This window comes from Pygocentrus nattereri, chromosome 10 (genome assembly GCF_015220715.1).
Source record: "Pygocentrus nattereri isolate fPygNat1 chromosome 10, fPygNat1.pri, whole genome shotgun sequence".
Classification (NCBI taxonomy): Eukaryota; Metazoa; Chordata; class Actinopteri; order Characiformes; family Serrasalmidae; genus Pygocentrus; species Pygocentrus nattereri.
In genome coordinates, this window is record NC_051220.1 from 9157260 (window position 1) to 9182920 (window position 25661).

The following is a 25661-nucleotide window of genomic DNA, read 5'->3' on the forward strand; positions in this document are numbered from 1 at the left end:
CATATCAACACACAAACCTTTGAACTCTGGTCAAATTACATGTTTTCTTGCTTTTCTAAGTGGAGACAAGTTAACACATCCCACAGAGAACACGCTTAAATACTGTATTTCTGTAACTTTAAGGGCACAATTTCTATCTATTTGCTGAGTTTGATATACTGGAAAGAATGTAAATTAATAAGTAAATAAATTTTGCAGTGGCCACATTATATATAGTGTATTTTGTAATGTGCATTATATACAGTGACACCAGACATGCTGAGTCAAGTATGGGATGAATTTAACTATGATGTTGATGTTGTGCAGCTGGAGGAGGTTCACATTAAACACTTACAAACGACATCATAAAATTTATGCTCACTTAAACCACTTATACAGTTTACTGCATTGTTCTGTAATGATTTCCAAGTGAAAAAACACATTGTTATTTTATTAGGTTATGTTATCATATATAGACATTTTAAAAAGAATACATAATGATTTATATATAATATTTCCCCTAATATGTCAAATTCAGCAAATACAGATTAATTACGCAAATGTGCACAACTGTGCTCTCAAGTGTGTAGATTTTTTGCAGTGCAGCCGTACAGATAAAAAGTTAAATGAAATATATAAATAAAGCTGCGTCGTCGTGACTCGTGGCTCCTATCCCCACCACTGTAAAGACTCCCTGACTCTCCATAATCAGCCATTTCACATCGAAACACTGTTTGCATCTCAATGACTTAACTACACAGAACCTTTGAAAAATTGGTGGACTTGCCCTTCAAGTGCTCGCCAATGAACACTTTCAATGTTCATGGCAATAAGGGGAGAGTGAGAGAAGGGAGAGAGAGAGAGAGAGATGGCATGCAAGAGCAAAACTGAGACAAGTTCTTCGTATTTCACTCTGAAGTTTGAGATCTTAGTCTCGACTCTGAGAGACCTCTTCTCAGCGGTATGCAGATCTAACAGACGGCTGGCCGTTCCTTTAGATTAACATCCAGAACATACTGGAACTTATGAAGCGTGAACGCCCGCAAATCCTTCGAGAGAGAGACAGAGAGAGAGAGAGAGAGAGAGCGAGAGAGAGAGAGATATTCTGGTGAATCAGAGCATACCTCCATCTCCCCATCTCCCTCGCTCTCTCACAGTTCGAGATTCGTACTCTTCTACTCATTTACATTAATCCTTACACACCCTGCACTGACACAGCCCCACAGAAAAGACACCAAACAAGACTTCAATACAAATACTACACAAAGTTATTTACAGCTTTGCAGCGCACCTGGATTTCAGGAAAATTAACAAATACACTAATGCAGAAAAAAGCTATTTCTATGTTAATTACACTGGTCTAGTCATCTAGGCTCCTTCCTCAGACACAGTCACACGCAACTCCATTCAAACCGGGTGTCAAACTCAATTGCTAAAGGGGCCATATTAAACAACTCCTCAAATCTGTGGGCCAGAGATTTTTTTTAATGCAATTTTTAATTAATGTTGTGCTGTCACCCGAACTGGTAATTGTTTATCCAAAATACGCAAAAACGTCAACAGTAAAATAGACACGTGCACACCTCAAAGTATTACATAGACACTTGAAATATTCCAAATTTGAATGTCCTCAGGAGCTCAGTCTTTTAAACCGACCTATTTGCTTGAACTAGATTCCTTCATTAATAGTTGGGCTCAACTTCTAAGCCGCTGAGCTGACATTAGGTGTTCATAGTGGATAAACTGCAGTTAGTGTGCTTGGTGACAGAACTGGTGTGGAACTGTGTAGAACTGAGGTGTTACTACTGTCCTATAGTCTGTCGTTGGAGTAAGAGAGTCAGAGCACTGTGTCATGGGCCTGATCTGGCCTGTGGGCCTTGTGTTTGTGTTTTTATATATATATATATATATATATATATATATATATATATATATATATATATATATATATATATATATATATATATATATATATAAAACTGAAAAACAACAGAGGTCAAAATCCATGAATCTAAACAACACATTTTATTATGCTTTTTGGTTTTTAATAATCCTGTTTTATGTATGTTAACATATTTAATAGGTTTTCCTTTTTTTTAACATTATTGATTGATTTACTTATTTATTTTTTGTAATTAAAGTTTTTTATTTAAACACAGTAAACAAAAGCTCATATGGTACATCATATACGATTTATTAATTTTTTTAAAAGAATTTTGTAATATTCCATATCTTTTATCGTATGTGTGTGTGCTACTGGGACAAGCATCATCTTTTCCTTCCAAACATGATTTTCCCACTATAGTGCCGTATCCTGTCCAGCTTCACTCCTGAGATCAGAGACAGCCTGCTCTTCAAGTGGACGATTTCACACCTCACACAGCTGCTGTGGGTGGATGATAAACAAACAAACAGGACGTAAATAAACAAGCCTGACAACAATCTGTTCAACCTCCCAATCGCTTCAGTGCGCATCTGTTCCCTTCAGACACTACAGCACGCACGCCATTCATAACAAACTGAGAGAGAGAACGAGAGGATTTAGCACCAGACACTTTACACCAGTTTCTCTCACTCGCATTAAAGTCAGTTTTCCCTCCTGCACTAGATTTAAGAGAGTTTCAGTGGAAAACTGAGGAACACTTCACCTGGAGAGACAAAAATGAAGATTACCTCTCAGCATCACATCCACTTCCACTGTTAACACCTATAAATCTTACTTTAATGTGTTTTTGACTGTTAGGGCCTTTAAACAATCACTTCATTTGTTATACAGACTACCAAGATTGTTCATTTAAAATCTTAAAAATACACTTAGAAATCAGCTACTCTTATTCTGTCCCATTTCTATTTTAGCTTTACTCTCCAATTAAATTCTATGCTATTACAGTAAGTTTTTAGAACTAAGAATATTATAACCCCATTTCCAGTGAAGTTGGGACGTTGTGTAAAACATAAATAAAAACAGAATATGATGATTTGCAAATCCTTTTCAACCTATATTCGATTGAATACAGTACAAAGACAAGATATTTAATGTTCAAACAGATAAACTTTATTGTTTTTTTTGCAAATATTCACTCATTTTTAATTTGATGCCTGCAACACGTTCCAAAGAAGTTGGGACAGGGGCGTGTTTACCACTGTGTTACATCACTTTTCCTTTTAACAACACTCAATAAGCATTTGGGAACTAAGGACACTAATTGTTGAAGCTTTGTAGGTGGAATTCTTTCCCATTCTTGCTTGATGTACAACTTCAGTGGCTCAACAGTCCGGGGTCTCCGTTGTCGTATTTTGCGCTTCATAATGCGCCACACATTTTCAATGGGAGACAGGTCTGGACTGCAGGCAGGCCAGTCTAGTACCCGCACTCTTTTACTACGAAGTTGTAACGTGCAGAACGTGGCTTGGCATTGTCTTGCTGATATAAGCAGGGACATCCCTGCCGTCCCTTGGATGTTGCTCCAAAAACCTGTATGTACCTTTCAGCATTAATGGGGCCTTCCCAGATGTGCAAGTTACCCATGCCATGGGCACTAACACACCCCCACACCATCAGAGATGCTGGCTTTTGAACTTTGCACTGATAACAATCCAGACAGTCCTTTTCCTCTTTGGCCCGGAGGACACGACGTCCATGATTTCCAAAAACAATCTGAAATGTGGACTCGTCAGACCACAGGACACTTTTCCACTTTGCGTCAGTCCATCTCAGATGAGCTCAGGCCCAGAGAAGCCGGCAGCGTTTCTGGGTGTTGTTGATATCTGGCTTTCACTTTGCATGGCAGAGTTTTAACTTGCACTTGTAGACGGAGCGACGAACTGTGTTCACTGACAGTGGTTTTCTGAAGTGTTCCTGAGCCCATGTGGTAATATCCGTTACAGAGTGATGTCGGGTTTTAATGCAGTGCCACATGAGGGATCAAAGGTCACGGGCATTCAATGTTGGTTTTCTGCCTTGCCGCTTACTTGCAGAGATTTCTCCAGATTCTCTGAATCTTTTGATGATACTACGGACTGTAGATGATGAAATCCCTAAATTCCTTGCAATTGCATGTTGAGAAACGTTGTTCCTAAACAGTTGGACTATTTGCTCACACAGTTGTTCACAAAGCCTTTCGGGGATGATCCCAATCAAGACACTCACCTGTTTCCAATTAACCTGTTCACCTGTGGAATGTTCCAAACAGGTGTTTTTTGAGCATTCCTCAACTTTCCCAGTCTTTTGTTGCCCCTGTCCCAACTTCTTTGGAATGGGTTACAGGCATCAAATTCAGAATGAGTGAATATTTGCAAAAAACAACAAAGTTTATCCACTTGAACATTAAATATCTTGTCTTTGTAGTGTATTCAATTGAATATAGGTTGAAAAGGATTTGCAAATCATTGTATTCTGTTTTATTTATGTTTTACACAACGTCCCAACTTCATTGGAACTGGAAAAAAATCTCAGGCTATGCTCACATTACCAGGCTGAATGTAACACTGATCTGATTCTTTCTGATTTCGTTCACATTAATGACAGATCCAGTCTCTCACATGCATGAATGTGAATCATCGAATTCAAAGATCAGATCGGACTGAAGCGATGAGGTAATGCGAACAGAGACATAATGTAGGAGGGGTTTCTCAGCAAGTGGGCTGCAGACCTGTACCCGGGGGGAGGCAGTAGTTCGTAATGGGCTAGTAGAGATGCATGAATGAAAACATCGTAGTCGCAGGCTAATTAAATCACGCACAATGCAGACAGTTAGCCGGAGTTCACTCCATTATGATGTGTGTGAACACTCCACCCATATTCAAGGCTGCATCAAACAGCTAAACCCGTCTAGCAAAACCTGTGCGTCTCGGGGCCTTATAGCTATAAACAGGTGGGCCATGGGGTGGAAGAGGTTGAGAACCCCTGCAGGTTACAGAAATCACAAATCGAGATGCACAATCATTTTATAATCATCCTGAATCAAAACTGTACTCATTCAAACCCACCCCACTTAGCAACATGCTAGCTGGGGGGCGCTATAAGCTTCCATTACTTGTTAGCTACATTAACCTCACAGCTCCAGTGCAGAACTAAAGAAGCAAAGTTCAGACACCAAACGTGTCCTGGGTGTGTGTAGGAAATAAACCACAGCACCAGAACAAACGTTCCCCTCAGTCGGCCCGGCCGCACAGAGCACAGCTCATCTGAAAGGTTAGCATGCATATAAAATCAAGGTTCACTGAAGGCAATGGCCTTTCTTAAATATTCATTCGTCAGATAAAAAAAAAAAAAAAAAAAAAAAAACCAGACCAGGACGGTCCGCACTGCAGGATTTATTTAGGGAGCGTTTGGAGGCTCCAGGCTTTTCTAATCTAAAACTGCAGCATTTAACATTTCAATTTCTTTTTTTCTGCATGTTCAGAGATTGTCATTGTTTTCAATTTGCACCTCAGGACTCGGAGTGTGTGCGCCAACACTTCATCTGAGCTCTCTCTCTCACACACACACACACACACACACACACACACACACACAAAACAGAATAGGAGCCTTCAGGCTTTCTCATATCTGTTCTCACTACAGTCATCCCTACAGTGTGTGTGTGTGTGCGTGCACTGTACTGAATGTGTGTTAATCCTGTTTGACTTTATTCACGCTAAGGTCATTCACACTTTACACAAAGAGAGACAGAAGCGGCCTCCAAGCTCCAGAATACACAGCAACACACTCATAATCCACACACCAGGAGAGAGGAGACACCCACAGTGTGTGTGTCTACTCGTGTGAGATGCTTTTACAGATAATGTGCTCGTTTTCAGATGCTTTTGTTAATTATTTTTGTTGTTCTTAAATATGAGGATATACACACAGATCTTTAAGAAACAGTGCAGCTTTTATTTTAACGGTTGAAGGTGAGGAAACTTGCGTATTCGCTTATGGTTACAGTTATGTTTTGGATTGAGATTATAGCTAGATTTAAGGTCAGAATTAGGCTTAGGAGTAGGCTTATACTTACAATAATGGCTAAAATTTACTTTAGATGTCACCACACATGCACAATAACTACTACAATAAGCTTTAGGAGTTGTAGTATACTAACAGTAACATTAGAACTAGCTTTAAATGTGGGCTTATACTTACAGTAACTGTCAAAATGAGCTTGAGTAGTATTATACTTACAGTAATATTAGAATTAGTTTTAAAAGTAGGCTTATACTTAATCATGCTTTAAGAGAAGGACCATACCTAAAGTGAAGGTAAGAAGCCGATCACATTATTGTTAGAATTAAATTTAAGAGTAAAGTTACATGAGGACATTTGTTTTGCTTAACTTTTACATATAATCTGAGTATATTTACATAAGTGCACAGCTGCAGTTATGGTTAGAATTAGATTTAGAAGTAGTCTTATGCATAAAGTTACCGTTAAAATTTCTTTAGGAGTAATATTATACTTATAGGAACTGTTACAATTGGCTTTAGAAGTAATATTATATGTAGTAATGATCAGAATTAGCTGTAAGAGCAGGTTTACACTTAAGGTTATAATGAGCTTATACTTGGTTATACTTAAAGAATAAGGGTAAGCCTAAAACCATAACCAGTGAAGCATAACTAGCTATGTAAACCATACTTGAAGTTAAAATTTTCCAAAAAAAAAGTTAAAAATAATATTTTTGGTTTTCAGCCAAGTGAAAAAACACTGTAAGCAAAAATAAAGACATAAATAAATAAACAAAGATGACCCTACAATGTTATGAACAAATAATTTTAATGGTAATGAGAATAACAGTGATCAGCGACAGATCAATAGTGGAGACGATAATCATGTGGAAGTATTTCATGGTTTCTATGAGGAACAGGAGGCGGAGACAAGCGATTTATAATCTTGGCTTCAGCCAAATATCTAGAGCTACTTAAGAACACCCAAGAACTTCTCCATTACTTTTTTGCCACCACAGGAAAACACGACGTCTCGCCTGACCAGACCAGGACAGAGCAACAGAGGAAGAAAGTCCCTCCAAGAATGATGACGGCATCTATAACCACAGGTAGTTTAATGCAAAACTGTATTATTATTATCAAAATGCAAAGAAAATAATTCTGTATTTTACACATTATATTTAATGAGTATTAAAAAGTAATTATGTAATGTATGACCAGGTGGTCATCCTATTTGAGAGGACGCTGGATTTTGTGGAATATGCTGAAGTTACATACTGTTACACTGTTACAATCATTTAGTAAGTGTATTTTATGCCAACTATTCTTATTTGACAGTGTTTTCCAGTTTTGGTTTTTGGCCAGTGTGTCTTGAATTTTGGCTTCAACTAAGAATTACTGAGCATTGCTAGTGCTGTGTGGGATGGGGGGGTGTGGGTTGGGGTGAGGGTGGGGGTGTTTACCACTCACAGGTCAGTGCGTTTGGGTAATTAAATGTGTGTAAGTTTGGGCCAGGGTGCCTCCGTTGCGGACACACACACCCACACAAGTGGTCCTCTCTGATAAACCGTGCGGCGTAATTAAATATGGGCCACATTAACACACACACACACGCGCTCACGGGGAGGGCATGTAAATAAACACCCACTCACACTCTGTGCGTAGCTGCCCATAGTTAAGCTGCAGCGGCCCGCTTCTTCTCATTTACAGTCTTGCCCCCTTACACACCCTTTACACAGCCGCACACACCCACACACACCCACACACATCACCTACACACCCTCACACACACCCTCAGCCGCTTAATTACAGCCACCAAAGCATTCAGCCTCAGAGTCATAACGCATGCATAAAGAGCCCCGACGCTGTGCCTATATTCAAATGTAGAGAGCGTCAGTGCACACATACAGAAACGAGGGACGCAGAACGGCAGAACGGAGCGATGGAAAAAAGGAGGGGAGGGGAGGAGAGAGGTGGGGAAGATAAGAGCAGCGGAGTGAGAGATGCACCGGACGAAAGAAAAAAAGAGTGAGGGGGGAAAAGGTGGATGGCGAAGGAATAAAATTGTGTAAAGAAGGAAATGGAGAACGATGCAGGAGAAGAAGAATGAAGTGAAAGAAGAAGAAGAAAAAGAAAGAGGAGGAGGAAGAGTAGAGGAGAAATGTGGAGGGCAAAAGGAGAGAAAGCTGAAAAATATGAAAGAAGAAGAGAACAGTAAGGGCACATGAGTGACAGCCAAGAAAAAAAGAAGAAGAGGAGAAACTTGGAAGCAATAAGAGAGAAACGTGGACAAATGAAAAAAAAAATGTTAGAACGTTGAAAATTGAAAAAGACATGAAAGAGAAAATAATACGCAAAAAAAGAACAGAGGAGAAAGGTGATTGGGAAAGAAGAGAGAATAAACCAGCTTAAAGGAAAAACAAAGATGTGGAGGAAGAAGACAGAAACATGAGAGAGAAAGAAGGAAAAAGAGCAGGAGAGAGGCGGACGCAAAAAGAGATGGAAGGGATAAAATAGTGCAAAAGAAGGAAAAATGGGGAGAAAAGTGGAGACTAAAGGGAGAAACAGAAGAGTGATATTACAGAAATGAAGGAAGAAGCGAGGATGGGAAAGGAGAGAGGGAATAAAACGGTACAAAACAAAAAAGAAGAAACAGCTGCAAAAACAGAAGAGTGATGTGATAGAAAAAGGAGAAGAAGAAATGGTAAAGGGGAGGGCAGATGGGGAAAAGAGCGAATATAAAACACTGCAAAACAAGAAAAAAGGAGAAAGATGTGAAGGACAAAAAGAGAAAAGATAAATTAGTAATTATATTAGGAGAGGCTCCATCAGTGTCCACAGCAGCCACATATGTGTATGAGTGCCATACACTCTGGAACAGTGAGTGACCACCAAACCACAGCCTTTACTTACTGTTAAACACCTCACTGCTGTCGGAACAAAACCGCCATCTCCAAAACGGTCATTTTACACGAGAAGGAAAAAACGTACTTCATTTTTTATGCAAGTCAATGGAACCAGACGTCTTTCCAAGTCATTCTGGGCCGTTTCTCTTAGTCCAGTCATCATGAAATTTATGTACAATGTAAAGAGCAACAAGCATTTTCAATTTATGTCAAAAACTGAAAAACGACAAAAATGGAGACAACAACAGCAATATGTATATCTGTAATATCGATGTCTTTTTCCCTGCTCTATTTTCTCTTGTTACTCACATAAATACATTTGATAATTAACTTTTTTCTTCTATGTCCTGTTATAAACTACACATTCATAGGTTTTCTTTTATTACTACATATACTTTCATATTATTAATTGGTAATTAACACTTTCTCTTCTGAATTGTTGCAATATCATACATTCATCTTGGTTTTGTTGTGCTTTGACAATACAAATGTTAATTGATCAACAACGCAAAATTAAACTTGAAAAGATCAGAGATGAGCGAGAGAAAGAAAGAAAGAAAAAGTAGAGGCCAACTGTGGATGTGAAAGAACACAACAAGAAAAACGGAGTGAAAGAACAGACAAGGAGAAGAGTGAAGTGAGAGAACACAGAATCAAAACAGAGAGGAAAAACTGAGAACTGTGTGGTGGAAGAAAAGACAAACAGAACAGTGGAAATGTGTGAGAGAAGAAAAAGGCAGGAGAGAAATGAGGATGAAAATCCAGAGAAAGAAATAAAACGATATAAAACAATCCAAACAGAGAAAGAGGTGGAGAAAGAAGAGAGAAACAGAAGAGTGGAGATAGAAAGTGAGAGAGAGAGAAAGAGACGGTGCATGAGAAGGACAGAGGAGAAAGATGTGGAGGAAGAAAAGCAGGTAAAGCTCACACTTTATTTTTAAGGTATTTCACTGCAGAGCTGCTCTTCATAATTCCTTCTGCTTCCCAAAGCTACTTTCTCAACCCCATCGCCGCTATTTTGAAAAGAAATAACAAACAAAACAAACAAACCAAAAAACATCCTACTGCTAAGCGTGTGCTATGAAAAGACCCTCGGAAGACTAACGTCTGTCCCCCTCTCACATCTAAAAACAATGTCAATGAGGCTTTAGTCACAGACTGAGACTCTGCGCAGACTGAGGATCTTGCAGAGTCACTATTTGCAAGACTGCAACTAGATTTGCGATATTTCCCATCATGCACCTGGTGGAAATTTACAAGCAGAGAAACCTTTTTTCTTCTCCGCTCTATAGCGGTACAGACGGGAAGGCGCTCTGACTGGATGTGTAAAGATCTGGGGCTCAGCCCAGTTCACTGCAGATCTTCTGGCACATCATCTCCCAGACGTTTTATTAACCTGTAAAACGTGCCATTACTTTTTAAAATTAATATTAATATATACACAACAACAAAACATGCAGCAATTAAGCAACTAAATAAGAAGCCTCTGTAAAAGAGAGCCAAAAAAAATGAAGGGGAAAAGAAAAAAAAAAAAAAAAAAAAAAAAAGACGCTTCCTCAGTATTTTTTTTAAGTCCTCTGCACAATTCCTTACATCACTGTTACAATCAGTGAACTTGAAATATTAAAACAGGTCACATGTCGCTGCCGTCGGAAGAAAACCTCGTATCTCCATTTTTGACATTTTTCATTTCTTGATATAATTCGAAAATACCTGTTTCCCTTTACGTTGTATGCAAATTTCATGATGACTAGACTAAAAGAAATGACCCAAAATGACTTGGAAAAAAACTCTGGTTCCATTGACTTACATTACAAGTAAAGTGGGTTTTGTCCTTCTCCTGTAAAGTTACCATTTTGGAGACACGAGGTTTTGTTCTGACAACAGCGATATTTAAGTTTATACGATTACTGTTTTAAAGTGGAGCATATTTGCCTTTTTACACTGATTTCAGGCTCTCAAGCATGAATTTTCTTCCTTGCACTCTCTCTCCATCTCTCTGTCTTGTTGCGACCATGTACATGCACTCGCTCGCTCTCTCGCACACACTTGGCGCGTCACTATTTGCAAGAGTCAAGACTTCAAAAAAACAATACTGAACATGGTTGATTGTGTCGCAGACATTCTGACCACCTCACACTAAACGATCAAGATGACGTGAGTGCAATGCAACTCCAGCAAGACTCATGATTTTATTCCGACATTGGAAATTTGTCTGCGAAATCGCTAATAGGCCTTTCACACATTTCCACGTTTTTCTGCTGGACGTTCTGGCTGCAGGGTAACGCTGCTCCCACTAAAGCATTAACAATAACAACAATGACGAGTAGAGTGTGTACAACTTACTCAAGTGTTTAAGCTTGAGGCAAAAATCTGTTTCAGTGGTTTGTCAGCAGAGGGAACAAAGGAGTTTGTGCAGGTAATACAGGAATAAACTATCATACGGAGGTACATACACACAGAACCCGTGTGTCTGCATTTCAGCACTGCTGACCAACATTAGCACGCAGTTTATGCTTTAAAGTTGCTGCTACAGCCGCTTTCAGAGGAACAGTTTTTATTTTCTCCCTCGAAAGCTGTCAGTATCAGAAAGAGCGAGTGCTCAGAGGGCAGATATTTGTTCACTGGAGCCGGCTGTTGTGTAAAACGTCTACAGTGGCACTACGGACCACGGCGACCCAGTGCTCCCCTGCTGGCATGTGTGCGTGTTTAGCTTTTTACCTTTTTAACTAGTCTATTGTTAGAGAGCTGTTTATACAGCTCCAGTTAACACAGCTAAACTAGTGTTTTGGTTATAGTAATTTTCATCCATTAAAAAAAATAATAAAAAATCCATCGATTCATCACACTATTAACGTTAGCTGACAGTACTGTACCCTGACAGCTATGAAGGAATTTCTCCATTAAGAATTTATTTAAAGTCCTTTTTATTAGTTAGGACTCCCACATTGATTTGTGTTTGGTTCTCCAACAGTTGTGGACCATCCTCGAATATCAATCTTGATACAATCTAATCAGAGGTCAGTAACCGTCCATAAGGCAATAGCAATGTACTTGTTTCAACCAGCATTTACGCACTTCTGTTTCTTATGAAAAGGGCCCATTGTTGTGGATGTGAATCTGCTTTGTTGGAGTTTGGTTAGTAAACGGTCCCTGTAAATCTAAGTGGACAGCATTGCCACAGATACAACACCGGTCAAAAGATTAACTCCACCTGACTGACCGGATGTTGTTCACAATTTTAAACAACTTTTGGTCCAAAGCTTTATGCTTAAAATGAGACTTGCAGCCAAATGTAATAATTGATGCCTACACACTTAAATGGTGGTTCGCTAAGGGTTCTTTGGTGAAGACAATGGGAACCATGAGTTCCATATAGAACCATTTTCATGCTTAAATGGTTCTTCAGATTGATGGAGAATGTGGTGTGTATTTGAAAATGGTTCTGTATAGCACCAACAAAGGTGCTTTTATTGTTTGATACTGTAACAACAGCAGAACCCTTTTAGGTGTTGTATAGAACCATATTTAACACATTATCAGTATGAACCACAGAAGGAACGATTTAAGTATGCATGGAAACCATTTAAGGTTCTACACAATTAAAAATATGGTTCTTCCTGGGTTCTTTACTAAATACAATGGTTCTATATATAACCAAGATCATCATTTGCATGCTTAAATGTTTTTTTGCATGGTGAAATCATTCTGCAGACTGATGGAGAATGTGTTGTATATGGTTCTATATATTTTTGAAAATTATCCTATACAGAAGCAAAAAGCATTTGGCTATTGTTATGATGTCAAGAACCCCTTTTGGTGTTAGACAGAACCATATACAGCACATTCTCACTGTTTAACCATGCCAAGAGGCAGTAAAGCATGAATAGAACCATTGCCTTCAGTAAAAAACCCTTAAAGAACAATCTTTAAGTGTGTGTGTAAGGATTTCCTCAGAAACCTGACCGTCCTCAGCTGTAGAGCAGCAAGGAAGACTGTGTACCTTGGGTGATGAAGATGCCAGCTCCCTGCCAGCTAGCGCAGGGAAGGCAGGGGGGCCGCTGGGGGTCTTCTCAGAAACAGCTGGTTTAGGTGTCACTGAGGGGCTGGCGGGGGTCACTGAGGTCACAGCTGGGGGAAGAGGGGCTCGGCGTTTCATGGTCTTTTCAGTGCTGCCCTCTGTAGTGGACAGAGCTGGACTGCTGGACTTGGGCTCGTAGAACGGGTTCGACCTGAAAGAGGACAGAACCGGAAAGAGAGATTTCAACACGTGAGCTACCACACTGAACTGGACACTCAAGGATCTACAGTCAGGTTTAAAAAAGACACAATATTATACAAAAGAATTTTTATTTAATAAATTAATAAAAGAGTAGTTACAATTAAAGTGTTGACAGAATATTATATAATATATAAGGAAACAATTAGTTGTTTTGTTCTTGATTATTTCTATTATTATTATTATTATTATTATTATTATACCAGAAAACTGCATTTAAACAGCAAAATTACACACAATTACACCTTAATTAACTCCTTATTTTAAAATCCGATCTCCAAATAAAAAGGGGGCGGATGGCGATTCAGTGATTCTCTGGTTTGATCCATCATTACTGGAGAAAAGTCACACAACTTCACAGAGGATTCACAGGAGTGAGGCTGAAGAGGAAACGAGGCAGAGCTCGGAAAAGTGAAACAACAGCTATCCATTCAGCACCCTCACTCACTCTCTCCCTCTCTCCCTCCCTCACTCACTCTCTCCCTCTCTCCCTCCCTCCTTCACTCTCTCTCTCTCTGTGGAGTGAGCGAGCGAGTGACTGGTTTTTCAGGGTAAAGGTAAAGGAGCATCGAGGATCAGCGTGAGCCAATAAAACGCTCCGCTGAGCTCTAGAGGAGCCAGGTGCTCCAGGGGTCACAACTCATGACCTCTGACCTCCGACCCCAGCAATGCACTCAGTGACAGACACACATGCTCCGCTGGCATCAACACATACAGAACGCCGAGTACGGAGCGGAGCAGTCACTCAACACACACATACACAATGGAGAGAAAGCAGGCCTCCTATTCACACACAGACATACACAGAGAGAGAGAGAGAGAGAGAGAGAGAGAGAGAGAGAGAGAGAGAGAGAGAGAGAGAGAGAGAGAGAGCGCGATGGGGGGGGTCTGCTAAAGAGGTCTCCCTTGTCTCTAATTGAATGAGTGTCAAACGTGTGAAAAGCACAGTCAAAACACACTGACGAGAGGAGAGAAAGAAGAGGAGGAAAGACAGGAAGGAAGAGAGGAATGGAGGAAAGCAGAAATTTGAGGTCATATGAGTAAAAGAAAAAAATAAGGATGGAGAAAAGACTCTGGGTCAGTTTGGGTTTGGAATGGCGCGCCTGACAAACTCAGCAGTCTGAGAAACAGAGGGAGGGAGAGGGAACAGAAAAGAGAGCAGGTAGGAGAGAGAGACAGCGAGTGAGTGAGCGAGAGAGAGAGCGCACGCAAGAGAGAGAGAGAGAGAGAGCGAGAGAGCGAGAGAGAGAGCGCAAGAGCTGTACAGACAAGGTGAAAGAATGCAAGGAACAACAGCGTCCTTGTTTCTGCTGAAAGACCTTACTCACTGCTTTCCCCTCTCTTGCTCAAGCTCTATCGCTCATATACATGCATGTATGTACAAATCCAATTCCAAAGCCAGGACAGTAGGTACCACAAATAACAACAGAAAACAAATTATTTCTATTTCTACTCTGACCTTAATTTGAATGAAAACACTACAAATACTGGGTGTGTTAAAATGTCTCTCATCAACTTGTTAGGAATTGTTTCATTTTAATTTACAACCCCCATTTCCAAAAAGTTGGGACACTATGCAAAATGTAAATAAAAACAAAATGCAATGAGTTGCAAATCATTTAAACCCTATATTTATTTTAAAATAGCACAAAGACAACATATCAGATGTTAAAACTGTGAAATGTTACTGTTTTCGAAAATTTTGAATGTGACGCCAACATGTTCCAAAAGTTGGGACAGCAACAAAAGGCTGGTAAAGTTGTGCAATGCTGAAAACACGCCTGGTGGTTGATTGTTAACAGGCCAGTAACATAACTGTGTATAAAAAGAGCATCTCAGAGAGGCTTTCAGAAGTAAAGATGAGGAGAGGTTCACCACTCTGTAAAAGACTGCACAATCAAATAGCGCAACAATTCAAGAATAATGTTCCTCTACATACAATAGCAAAGAACTTTTGCTGTTTATCATCTACGGTACATAATAACACATTCAGACAATCTGGAGAAATCTCTGCACGTAAGGGAAAAGACCAAATAACAGTATTTGCTGGCTGTGATCTTTGGGCCATCAGGCAGCAGTGCATTAAAAAAGACATGATTCTGTAGAGGAAATCACTGCATGGACTCAGAAACACCTCTTAAAACCACGGTCTGTGAAAACAGCTCATCACTGAATCCACAAATGCAAGTTAAAACTCTAAAACGCAAAGAAGAAACCAAATATAAACAGGAACCAGAAATGCTGCCACCTTCTCTGGGCCTGCTTATTTAAAATGGACTGAAGGGAAATGGAAAAGTGTCCTGTGGTCTGACAAATCAAAATTTGAAATTGTTTTTGGAAATCATGGACGCTGTGTCCTCCGGGCTAAAGACCACACAGCTTGTTATCAGCTTGTTAACAGTTTAAAAGCCAGTATTCATGATGGTATTAGGGCACTTGGTGTGAGTGACTTGCACATCTGTGAAGGCACCATTAATGCTGAATGATAAAGGACTACGTCTTTTGCAGGGAAGGCCTTGCTTATTTCAGCAAGACAACGTAAAACCACATTCTGCATATATTACAACAGCATTGCTCCATATTATATATATATATATATATATATATATATATATATATATATATAAACAATTTCTCAGTTTCAACATTTGTACTATTTTCCTTTAAAAAAAATATGGTTTACATGATTTGCACATAATTGCATTCTATTTTTATTTACATTCTGCAGAGTTGGGACACCAGTCGTAAGCATCTTAGTCCTTAAGACAGCTGACTCTGTCCCTTTCACAACAGGATCTAAGGCTCTGAGGACTCTGACATCACTTTTATGATGGTACCAATGGTCCTGAAGGGTGACTGATGGCCAGGTATAAGAGTGGTGCTGGGGTGAGACAAAGGCAGGTGTACAGAGTGTTCTCTTTTTAAATAAACCATCATTACTGTAGCAAATCCGGGTCTCCTGAATCTCTTCCATGGCAAGGTCAAAGATTGTCAAAGAAGGTCAAAGCTGTAAAATATGCACTCATTCTGAAACCAAAGCCTGCAAAAAGCCCAAAAAAGTTGGAAGGGAACAATTTAAGACTAGGAATGTTGTGAAATGTTTAAAACATCTTTAATAGGTGATGCAAAGCAGAGTGCTTTATGAACAGGGTTGAGTCGAGACTCTTTTTAAATAAAATGGTACTTCACCATCTACAGTAAACAATACAAAAAGATTCAGGGGACCTGGATAAATCTCTCGGCGTAAAGGAAAAGGTCAAAACTGAACGCCTGTAACCATGAGTGACGCTTGAGACTTACACTCAGTCAACTATACATTATGTATAAAACCTATCTCTATCAAATAACATTTATCAAAGAATAAACAGTGTCCTATGGTAGTGAAGTGCAAGTCGCCCAACCTCACAGCATCAACTGCACTGACTGTTTAATTTAAGTCCACATGAATAGCCCATTCAATATTCAGCACTGCAATGTCACACTGTCTCTCCTCAGTGTTTCTCACGTAAGTTTTTATTCAAACAACTAATCTGACGCTTTAAAAGTGCTAATCGTTGGTCTGAGTCAATTTCTTCTGAATAGCATTACCTCCTCTTTGGGAAATCCATAGCGATAACCAACAAAGGCCAAGCTTGACTTGTGAAGATAAACATAAATCTGAGGAGGAATTCAATTAGATACAACACCTGACATCTTCCATGGACACTGTGGTTCTCAGTTGTTTTGAGTGCAGAAGTCAACCCAGTGACATTGAGATCAGTCTCTATAAATAGTAGATAGTTTTGACAAAAGACAATTTTCCATAATTAAAGTGAGCTGACAAACATTTTAGCAGGGGCAAATGCCCCACCTTGCCCCCGTCGCCTGTGACCATCAACCACTCAGACAGCAATGCATTAATAACTAGCCTATTTCTGTGATGGACATTACTCAACATAACTTTGACAAACTGTTGTCAAACACTGTCTCTCAAACGCAACATAACGTACAGTGGGAGTCATGTATAAATGACGTCCAGAAACACTGCCAACTTCTCTGGGCTTGAGCTCATCTGAAAAGGACTGGTGCTCAGCGGAAAAGTGTAATGTCGTCCTTTCCAGGCCAAAGAAGTGTAGCCGTTACCAGTATAATGTTCAAAATTCAGGGGGGAGGGTGTATTAATGGGTAATGTTTACTCTGTGAATGCACCATTAATGCATTCTGGAGCAACACACTGAATTCTAGATGGCGTCTTTTTCAGGGACTATCATGTTAATTTCAACATGCCAACTGCAGGCCACATTCTAAAACCACATGGCTGTCTATTTGGAACTGGTGTAGAATTACAAAACAAAGAAGTTCACAAGCTCACAACATTAAACTTTTAACTTTTGTACCATTTTAAACTTAATACAGGTTCAATGGAATTTACTAATACGTGCTTTCTGTTTTATTAGCAGCTCTCTCTCTCACACACACACACACGCATGCGCACAGTCATGTGCAAAAGTTGATCAAAGTACGTCTTACTGGCGTGAAAATGAATTAGCACATCCTCTACAGAGAACATTCTTAAATATGTCAGCTTGTATAAGAGAAACATATTTTGTGTTTTTTTGTGCCTTCAAATGGGGAGATGTAGAGGGTGTGTTAAAGAGGCTGATAAAACAGTATATAACTGTAAACCTAGAGTGCACCTTTACGGCAGGTGTTCAAGATAAAAGTCTATAAGTTAAAGTACCAGTTAGACCTGACAACGTAGTGTGTATACTACGCACCTTCACTCTCACTAACACTCTAAAGCCCTCCCACCCTACACTCTTCTATTACTCACTCATCCAGCTCCTCCTCTTCTGTCTTGCTGTTATCTGCATATAGATATTTGCTCATGTCCACCGGTCGCACCATCTTCCTCGCACTGCCTCTAGGGGGTGTGCTCTCCACTTGTGGCTCTGGGTCCGGCTCATCAAAAGGGTTTTTATACTGAGGTTCCTGGTCTTGCTCCAGTTCAGGCTCATCAAATGGATTGAATGGGTTTGAGGATTCCTCATCTTTTAGAGTGGACTGCAGGGAGGGCTGCACTTCTGAAAGGAACCAAAAGTATCATAAGAGGTAGAGTCACTATCAGGCAGAACTGGACAGTGGCTTAGTCTGTCTGACGAAGTGCTTCGTCTGTTTTCAGGATAAAAATGTAATGACTACTTAGGAAAACCAGAGAAAACAGAGCTACGGGTCGCCGTGGGCAGCAAAATGTTTCTGACTTTGTATTGTGTATTTGATAATAGTTAAAAGTTTATTTTTTTCCCAACTGAAAGAGCAAAATCTGAAAGAGTCCTGGGGTTAAGGTTAGGTTTAGGCCAAAATAGCTTACACATTTTTAGACAGATTATATTTTTAGATAGATTATAATCTATATAGATTATCTCCATCCATCCTTCCATCCCTGCTGTCAGATGAAAACCTTATCTCCATTTCTGTTGTTTTTCAGTTTTTGACATCCTGTTGTCCTTTACATGGTGTGGAAATTTCATGACGAATGGACCAAAATAAACGGCCCAAATGTCTTGGAAAAAGTCTGGTTCTATCAACTTACATTAAAAGTATAGTAGGTAATTTCCTTCTCCTGTAAAGTTACCATTTTAGAGATACAAGATCTTGTTCCGACAGCAATGATATATAATACATAAGGACATATTACACATAGTTATTTACACATTTACAGTATATATGGGGCAAATTGCATGTAGGTACTCACATTTACATAATATATAAAGGACATTATGTAAAGGTACTACGTGGCATTTTGAAATTATTTTTAAAAAAGTCAAGATATAAGGTTTTATAATCTGATTTTAATTCTCTAATTAATTTCTTCTCTTAAAATCTATTGTTTTAATTCTACCTTAATTTCTATGAGCTTTTATTACTTTTATTCTATGATTACTTTGAAGGATCACAGTTTATGAAAGGTTCTATATAAATGAATTTGCCTTGTCTTGCCTGACAAGATATTTTATACAGAGATATCCATGTATGTACCTAATAGGTTTGTCACTATAACAGAATTTTAATTCCGATACAGATACCAAGCATTTAAACCCAAACAGTACTATGTCAAAAACCCAATAATGTTTATCGGATTAAACACAGAAATGCTCGTTTCTTTCTTGATTAACATGTCTGGGCTTTTTGGTTAGTCAATCTCTTTTTAAGCAAATTACAATGTAATAGCTTATTTAAATATCTCATTAAAAGCACAGAAAGCACTGAAAGTATTGAATTGTAAGATCAGGTGCAGTACTGAAAAGGTACTGAACTTTAAATACATTGTAAAACTCCAGTAGCTACATTTAGATATAGGTAGAAAAAACAAGTGTTTCTACCCATGTATGCGTATGTAAGCCGCATCTTTACACACAAACGGCCTCCTTATACAGCCAAAAATCAAAAATGTAAATCCTCCTTAATTCCAAACATTCCTCTCTGTCTTTTTATGTAGGTTAATTCGTTCATTAAACCCTAACGAGGTCAGAAAGCCATCCTGTGCTCGGTTCAGGCAGTCAAAGGTCACTGCTTACCTTCCTCATCAGGGTCACTGAACGGGTTCAGAGCCAGAGGGTCATCGGCCTCCTCGAAGGGGTTCGAGCTAGAGTGGGTCTGAACCTGCTCGTCTTCCTCCAGAAAATTCAGCTTACTGATCAACTCTGGACCAGACACACAGAAATACACACACACACACACACACACACACACACACACACACACACACACACACACAGGAAACAATATTACTTCATTCCTTTAACTACACTCTTTAAAAAGATGGTTCTTCAAGGGTTCTTTAGAACAGATAACAGATCTACATAGAACCATGGACACTCATAGAACCTTCTTACATGCTTAAGTGGTTCTTTACATGGTGAAATGGTTCCTCAGATTGATGGAAAACATGTATACGGTTCTACATGGCACCAAACATGCTTCTTCTGTTGTCACAAGCTTGACATAGTAACAGCTAAACACTTTAAGGAGGTTCTATAAACAACACATTCTTCATCAATCTGAAGAACCATTTCACAATGCAAAGAACCACTTAAGCATGTAAATGGTTTAATGAGTGTTGATGGTTCTATATAGACCCACTGTTTTTACTAAACAACCCTTGCGGAACCATCTTTTTCTAAGAATGTGGAAGTTAATGCAACTCTGAACAGATGTACCGATTACAAGTGATAAAAACACAAAAGATATGTATAATTTAAATTAAAAATAATAATAATATATGTACACAGAACAAAGCATGAAGCCACAGCACTAAACCATAAATAAACACTGCATTCTGGAGTGAACCACTTTTCAACATTGATGTATTCGGATATGAACAGATTTGACTAGCATGTGTAACTATGTATAGAATATATCAAAATAAAGAGGAACCCAATTGGCTCTGACTGACGGGAGCAGCATGGGAATCAACTGATTGATGGCCGTTATCACCATTTCCCATCTTTCAGTTACACAGTAAGTGTTTTAAGGATATAAACAAGTCTTTATTTATATCACACTTCCCATTTTAGTTACAAAATCCCATACAAGAATACAAAACATGAAATACCAGTCTATATGAAATGAAAGCATAATTACAAAAACTAACTAAAGTCAAACCTCATTTCTAGCCTATACAAATGTTTTTAACTTGGAATTAATAACAGCAGCACTGCATTTGAATTCAGTGGACAATATATCATCTATATGACAATATCTTTTCAATGCCTTTAATTTTTAGTAATATTTTTTTTGCTAGGTCCAAAGTTGTGAGGCCACCAGTGAAAATGCACCTATTCTTTCACTTCTAATTAAAATCTCAACAGTGACCTACATACAGTGCAGAACGTTGATAATTTCATCTTGTTATAACTTTTCTTTGTTTTAAATGTTTAAAATGCTAAAACTTTAATTTGTTGAAATAAAAAAAAACACATTTTCAATGTAACTTCAGACTTTTGGACCTCAGTGAATGCACTACATCCATGATATTATTTCAATAAAAAAAAGTTTCCTTGTTGCCGAGTACCTAGTTTTGAGTTTCTAAATTTTATTTTGTGTACTTTACACATGGTCTCTAGGACCTGACAGTAAACTGTAATGCTTATTTCCTGGGTGCAGTGGATTGTTTTGAAAAAAGCAGTTTAAAATCCATACAAATTTTAAACAAACATTTTCTTTCAGGAAGTGTGCTTTCAGATTTGTTTGCAATTATTAAACTGCATAAGGTGCCCTTTGGTGTAATTTTCTAGTTCTTCTAGTTTAGAGAGCAGCACTCAGAATGCTTGACCTTGTTAGCTTTAATAGTGTTTCACTCAATATAGATTATACATTCTGAAAATATCATCCTAATTTTTTTAATTATCACCAAAAAAAAGGGGCCGGTGTCAGCGTGGTGGGTCAGCAGTGTTTGTATATCTGTGGAGGCCTGGTTCACTACAAACTGCAGAAAATGAAGCTGAAAACAAAAACCACAACAAAGGAGAGAATAAATGAAGGATAAATAAAAGAACGCAAACCCAAAATCACTTCACATGGCACTGAATGGAGTCAGACACAACACAGACACAACACAGTACAAGAGGATGGTAAAGACCACGGCAGAAGAAACGTATGAGAGAGAAATAGAGAGGGAGCAGGGGCGAAAGAGTAGGAATATGAGAGAGAGAGAGAGAGAGAGAGAGAGAGAGAGAGAGAGAGAGAGAGAGAGAGAGAGAGAGAGAGAGAGGCAGACAGAAATGTCTTAGACAGAAGAAAAAAGGAAACAAAAAGGAGAGAAAGAGAGACAGAAAGGACAGATAGAGATTGTGAGTGAGAGGGAGCATGAGAGAGAGGCAGGCAGGCAGACAGAAGTGAGTTAGAGAAAGACACAAAAGAAAGAAAGAAGAAAAAGGAGTGTGACGGGTGAGGGAAGAGTGAATGAGTGACAGTGAGTGAGAGGGTGAGCGATAGTATAGTGTTAGTAGAAGAGAGAAACCTGCAGGAGAACAGGCTGGTTTGAGCTTTGGGTCGTCTTCATCGCCATCTACACTGCTGAGCGCATTTAACTGCCTCACTATCTCTGCAAACAGAGTGGCCAGGGCATCACACACTGATCAATAGCTCACTCACTCACACATACACTCACCCACACACACACCCACACACACACACACACACACACCCACACACACACACCTCATACATCTGCACACATATACACACACAATGTGCAACAGTCCAAAAACAAAAACAAGCAAAGAAAATTGTAGAGCACTGTAGAGAACGCTGGTAAAGATCCCATTAAACCTAATGAGAAACTGTAGAAAAGACTCAAGGATATATATATATTGTAAAATTTATATATAAATAAATTTATATACAAGGAATTTATATCACAATACTTACATTTAGACACACACACACACACACATACACATTATATATATATATATATACACACATCTGTGGACTGGTGTTGGTTTATGGCAGGATCTTCTCTTTAAATGACACACACAAACAGTGTGTGACACCTAATGAAAGCACCACATAAATGATGATTTGTATATATTTAGCTTCCTGCTATCTCAAATAAAGATTTGAGTTTAAAATAGAACAAAAATGAAAACAAAAACACAAAAATATGCATGTAAACATTCATGTAAATATGCAAGTCGCACTTACTAATGGAAAAATGACAACTTTGTGATCTTTAATACTAAATGGATCCATCTCTCCCTTCTCTGCATTAGAGGACTGTGTGGGACTATTAAATTTGTTATAGTATAGAGTCCTTCAGGATTTCCGGGAAATGGGAAACAAAGAAAGTATAAGCTCTGTAATAACACGTTTTTAACTGAAAAAACTACATATTGTTTAATATTATTTAGCAAGCTGTTCAAAATTAGTCTTCTTTAGTTCTCTTCCAGAAACGAATGTAATGATCACTCCTGATGCATCAACATTGACTTGTCAATTACATTGCCCTATCACCCAGACCAACTACCCATAATTCTTTGTGGCTTTGTTTTTTGTTTATTAACTCTTGTTTTTGTTTTGTATTTTAACCACTGCCGTCATAAAAACTCTCTTTTCTATTTTTGTTATTCGTGATTTAACACATTTTAAGCCTTTGATTCCAATCACAAGTCTGTACTATGGCAATGCTGTAGTAGTAGTTATCACCACAACACAGATACTGTGGGTCATCACTATCGACTTATATTATTGGTCAGGCAACACATTGATTGGGCTCTAGTATAAATATTTAATCAATATGTAATAATATATGATTTATTTACAATACAGCAAGAAGGTAAAATAAAAGCAGCTCTGGTGCTTTTATTTTTCTTGGTGCTACACTAATCTGAATCAAACATCTTGATAGCATCGCTATGGAGACAGACAGACTAACAACGGAGATGCAATGAATAAACAACTCAACCATTCCTATAGACACATATGGAAGCATACATATATACACAGCTTGGTATACAGGGGCTTAATGTCAAGGATCCATGAGTACGGAGGGGGCGGATTATGCCAAGTAAGGCATCTCAGACATGCAGAGACACACACACACACACACACACACACACACACACACACACACACACACACACACACACACACACACACACACACCCACATACCCTGAACAAACAAATGCACCATCTTCACAAACGGCAAGATAAAGAGAAGTAAAGCTAAAAATTCAAGAAAAGGCAGGACAGAAACAGACAACAGAAAGCATCTGCTCATCTACACCATCAAATAAACATTAATGAATTAATCATTCACACACAGAACCCACCTGTAGTGTTCCTTAAAGAACAGAAGTTCATGAAACCCTTCAAATCAGCCTCATGAAAAAACATCTTAAACAAAAAAAACGCTTACATACAACCGGAAATGCATATAAAACCTTAAACAGTATTAAAACATCTAACAGACCTGATTATTTATACGGAGGACATTGGTCCATGTTTATAGGTGACAATCCTCATACAGTTCAGCAACCATGCAAGTATGTGTATTAGAGATAAGTGAATGCAGTTTAAAGAGTGCTAATAGGTGGGGTATAACCTTTATTACCTGTTAGCTACTTTAGTCTCGCCCTGCAACCCGCAAAAGAAGCACAATTGTTTTGGCTTACAGAGTTTAGTAAGTGGGAAATTTGTTTAAATAAACAATAAATAAATAAACAAATCATTTAAAAGCCATACAAAATATAATTTAAATTGCATTGGTGAGTCCGGTTTGTGATATATCCAGCAGGTGGAGACCGCAACTGTAGGAGCTGCAAATTTAACTAGAAGGCGAAACAAATTTGCGAACAAAGTTGTTTTAAGTTGTTTTGGAATCCCAGGTGGTTGCTAAGTTGCTGCTAGGCTGTTGCCATGGTAACCCAGGTGGTTGCTAAGATGACACAGAGCTCTTGAACTGATTGAATGTAATACGCCAGACTGTGTTCAAGCCTTGAGCCTGACAAAAACACGTTTTTCTTGCAAAAACAGCTTAACTTATAGAAAATAATCACATTTATATTGCAATTATATCGATCAGAAAAATCAATACCTACCTGAACCTCAACATATTAGAGCACCACTGAATATAGCATTTTACACATTATTTATTTATCAGTGTGTGGCTGTGGTAATGTTTACTGGAATGTGTCCACTAGAGTGACCAAGTATAGAATTTCTATTATCTGCTAGTTTATGATGAGCTGCTGTGTAACCACAGATAAATTTATTGCATGTGAAAATACACTTATGCGGTAAAGTCTGAGTCTCATTTGGACACCACCAAAACCTTTAAGCATGACTTTTTTTTTTTTAATTCAGCAGTAAATCTGTTGTTATCCTCACCTGTAATCTTGGCTGCTTTCTCCTCCTGGTTGACCCGGTTCTCTTCATCTTCTTCGTTGTCCTCCTCAAAGTCGTCTAGGTTGCCAATGTCCGCCTGCTTCATACTCATCAAACTGGCCAGACTCTGCATATCTTCATCCCTGTGACAGAAAATACATACACACCCATAGTTAGTTACAGTAGTTCATTCATAGCAGATACTGAATAACACAGTCGATACTAAGTAACAGTTAATTAATAGTAGTCAATTCATAGTAGATACTGAATAGTACACTCAAAACTAATAACCAAACTGGTTGTTTGACCTACAAACTGAACATTTAAAAATGTTGTTTTAAACTAACTGGTTTACATAAAATAAATGAAAATGAAACAAAGTACATAATTCAACAGAATGGCTCATAGAGCAGTTTTTATTTGAGTGTAGTAGTTACTATATAATAAACCTTATAAAACAGTCCCGGTCCTAAAATCTGATTGGCCGAGCTGCGTTTGAACCCACGATATACCGCACACCTATGACCACCTCAAAACAACTTAATTGTGTATCACTTAGCTACGGCATGAAAAACCCATCTGCTGTTAATGGAATAATCTTTGACTCTCATGCTGCTCGCGTGGACCACTGAGCATACTGATAAAGAAAGAACCTGTTTTTTGTTTAAACTGAGGGGTTGAAGACTTAACCAGAACTAGGCT

General features: G+C 38.6%; 1 protein-coding gene across 5 annotated transcripts in view; it reads right to left on the reverse strand.

Annotated features, from left to right (window-relative positions):
* The window catches only part of ehbp1 (EH domain binding protein 1), a 245448-nt gene that overhangs the window by 142279 nt on the left and 77508 nt on the right, over positions 1–25661 (reverse strand). For 4 of the 5 annotated variants that reach the window (XM_017704981.2, XM_017704979.2, XM_017704978.2 and 1 more), the window contains exons 7-11: positions 24963–25102; positions 22091–22174; positions 19647–19772; positions 17903–18152; positions 12814–13042 (exon numbers count right to left, since the gene is read on the reverse strand). In XM_017704981.2, the coding sequence (XP_017560470.1) occupies positions 12814–13042; positions 17903–18152; positions 19647–19772; positions 22091–22174; positions 24963–25102 (829 nt within the window). The remainder of the gene's footprint in view (positions 1–12813; positions 13043–17902; positions 18153–19646; positions 19773–22090; positions 22175–24962; positions 25103–25661) is intronic. The other variant, XM_017704980.2, reaches the window with a different exon arrangement.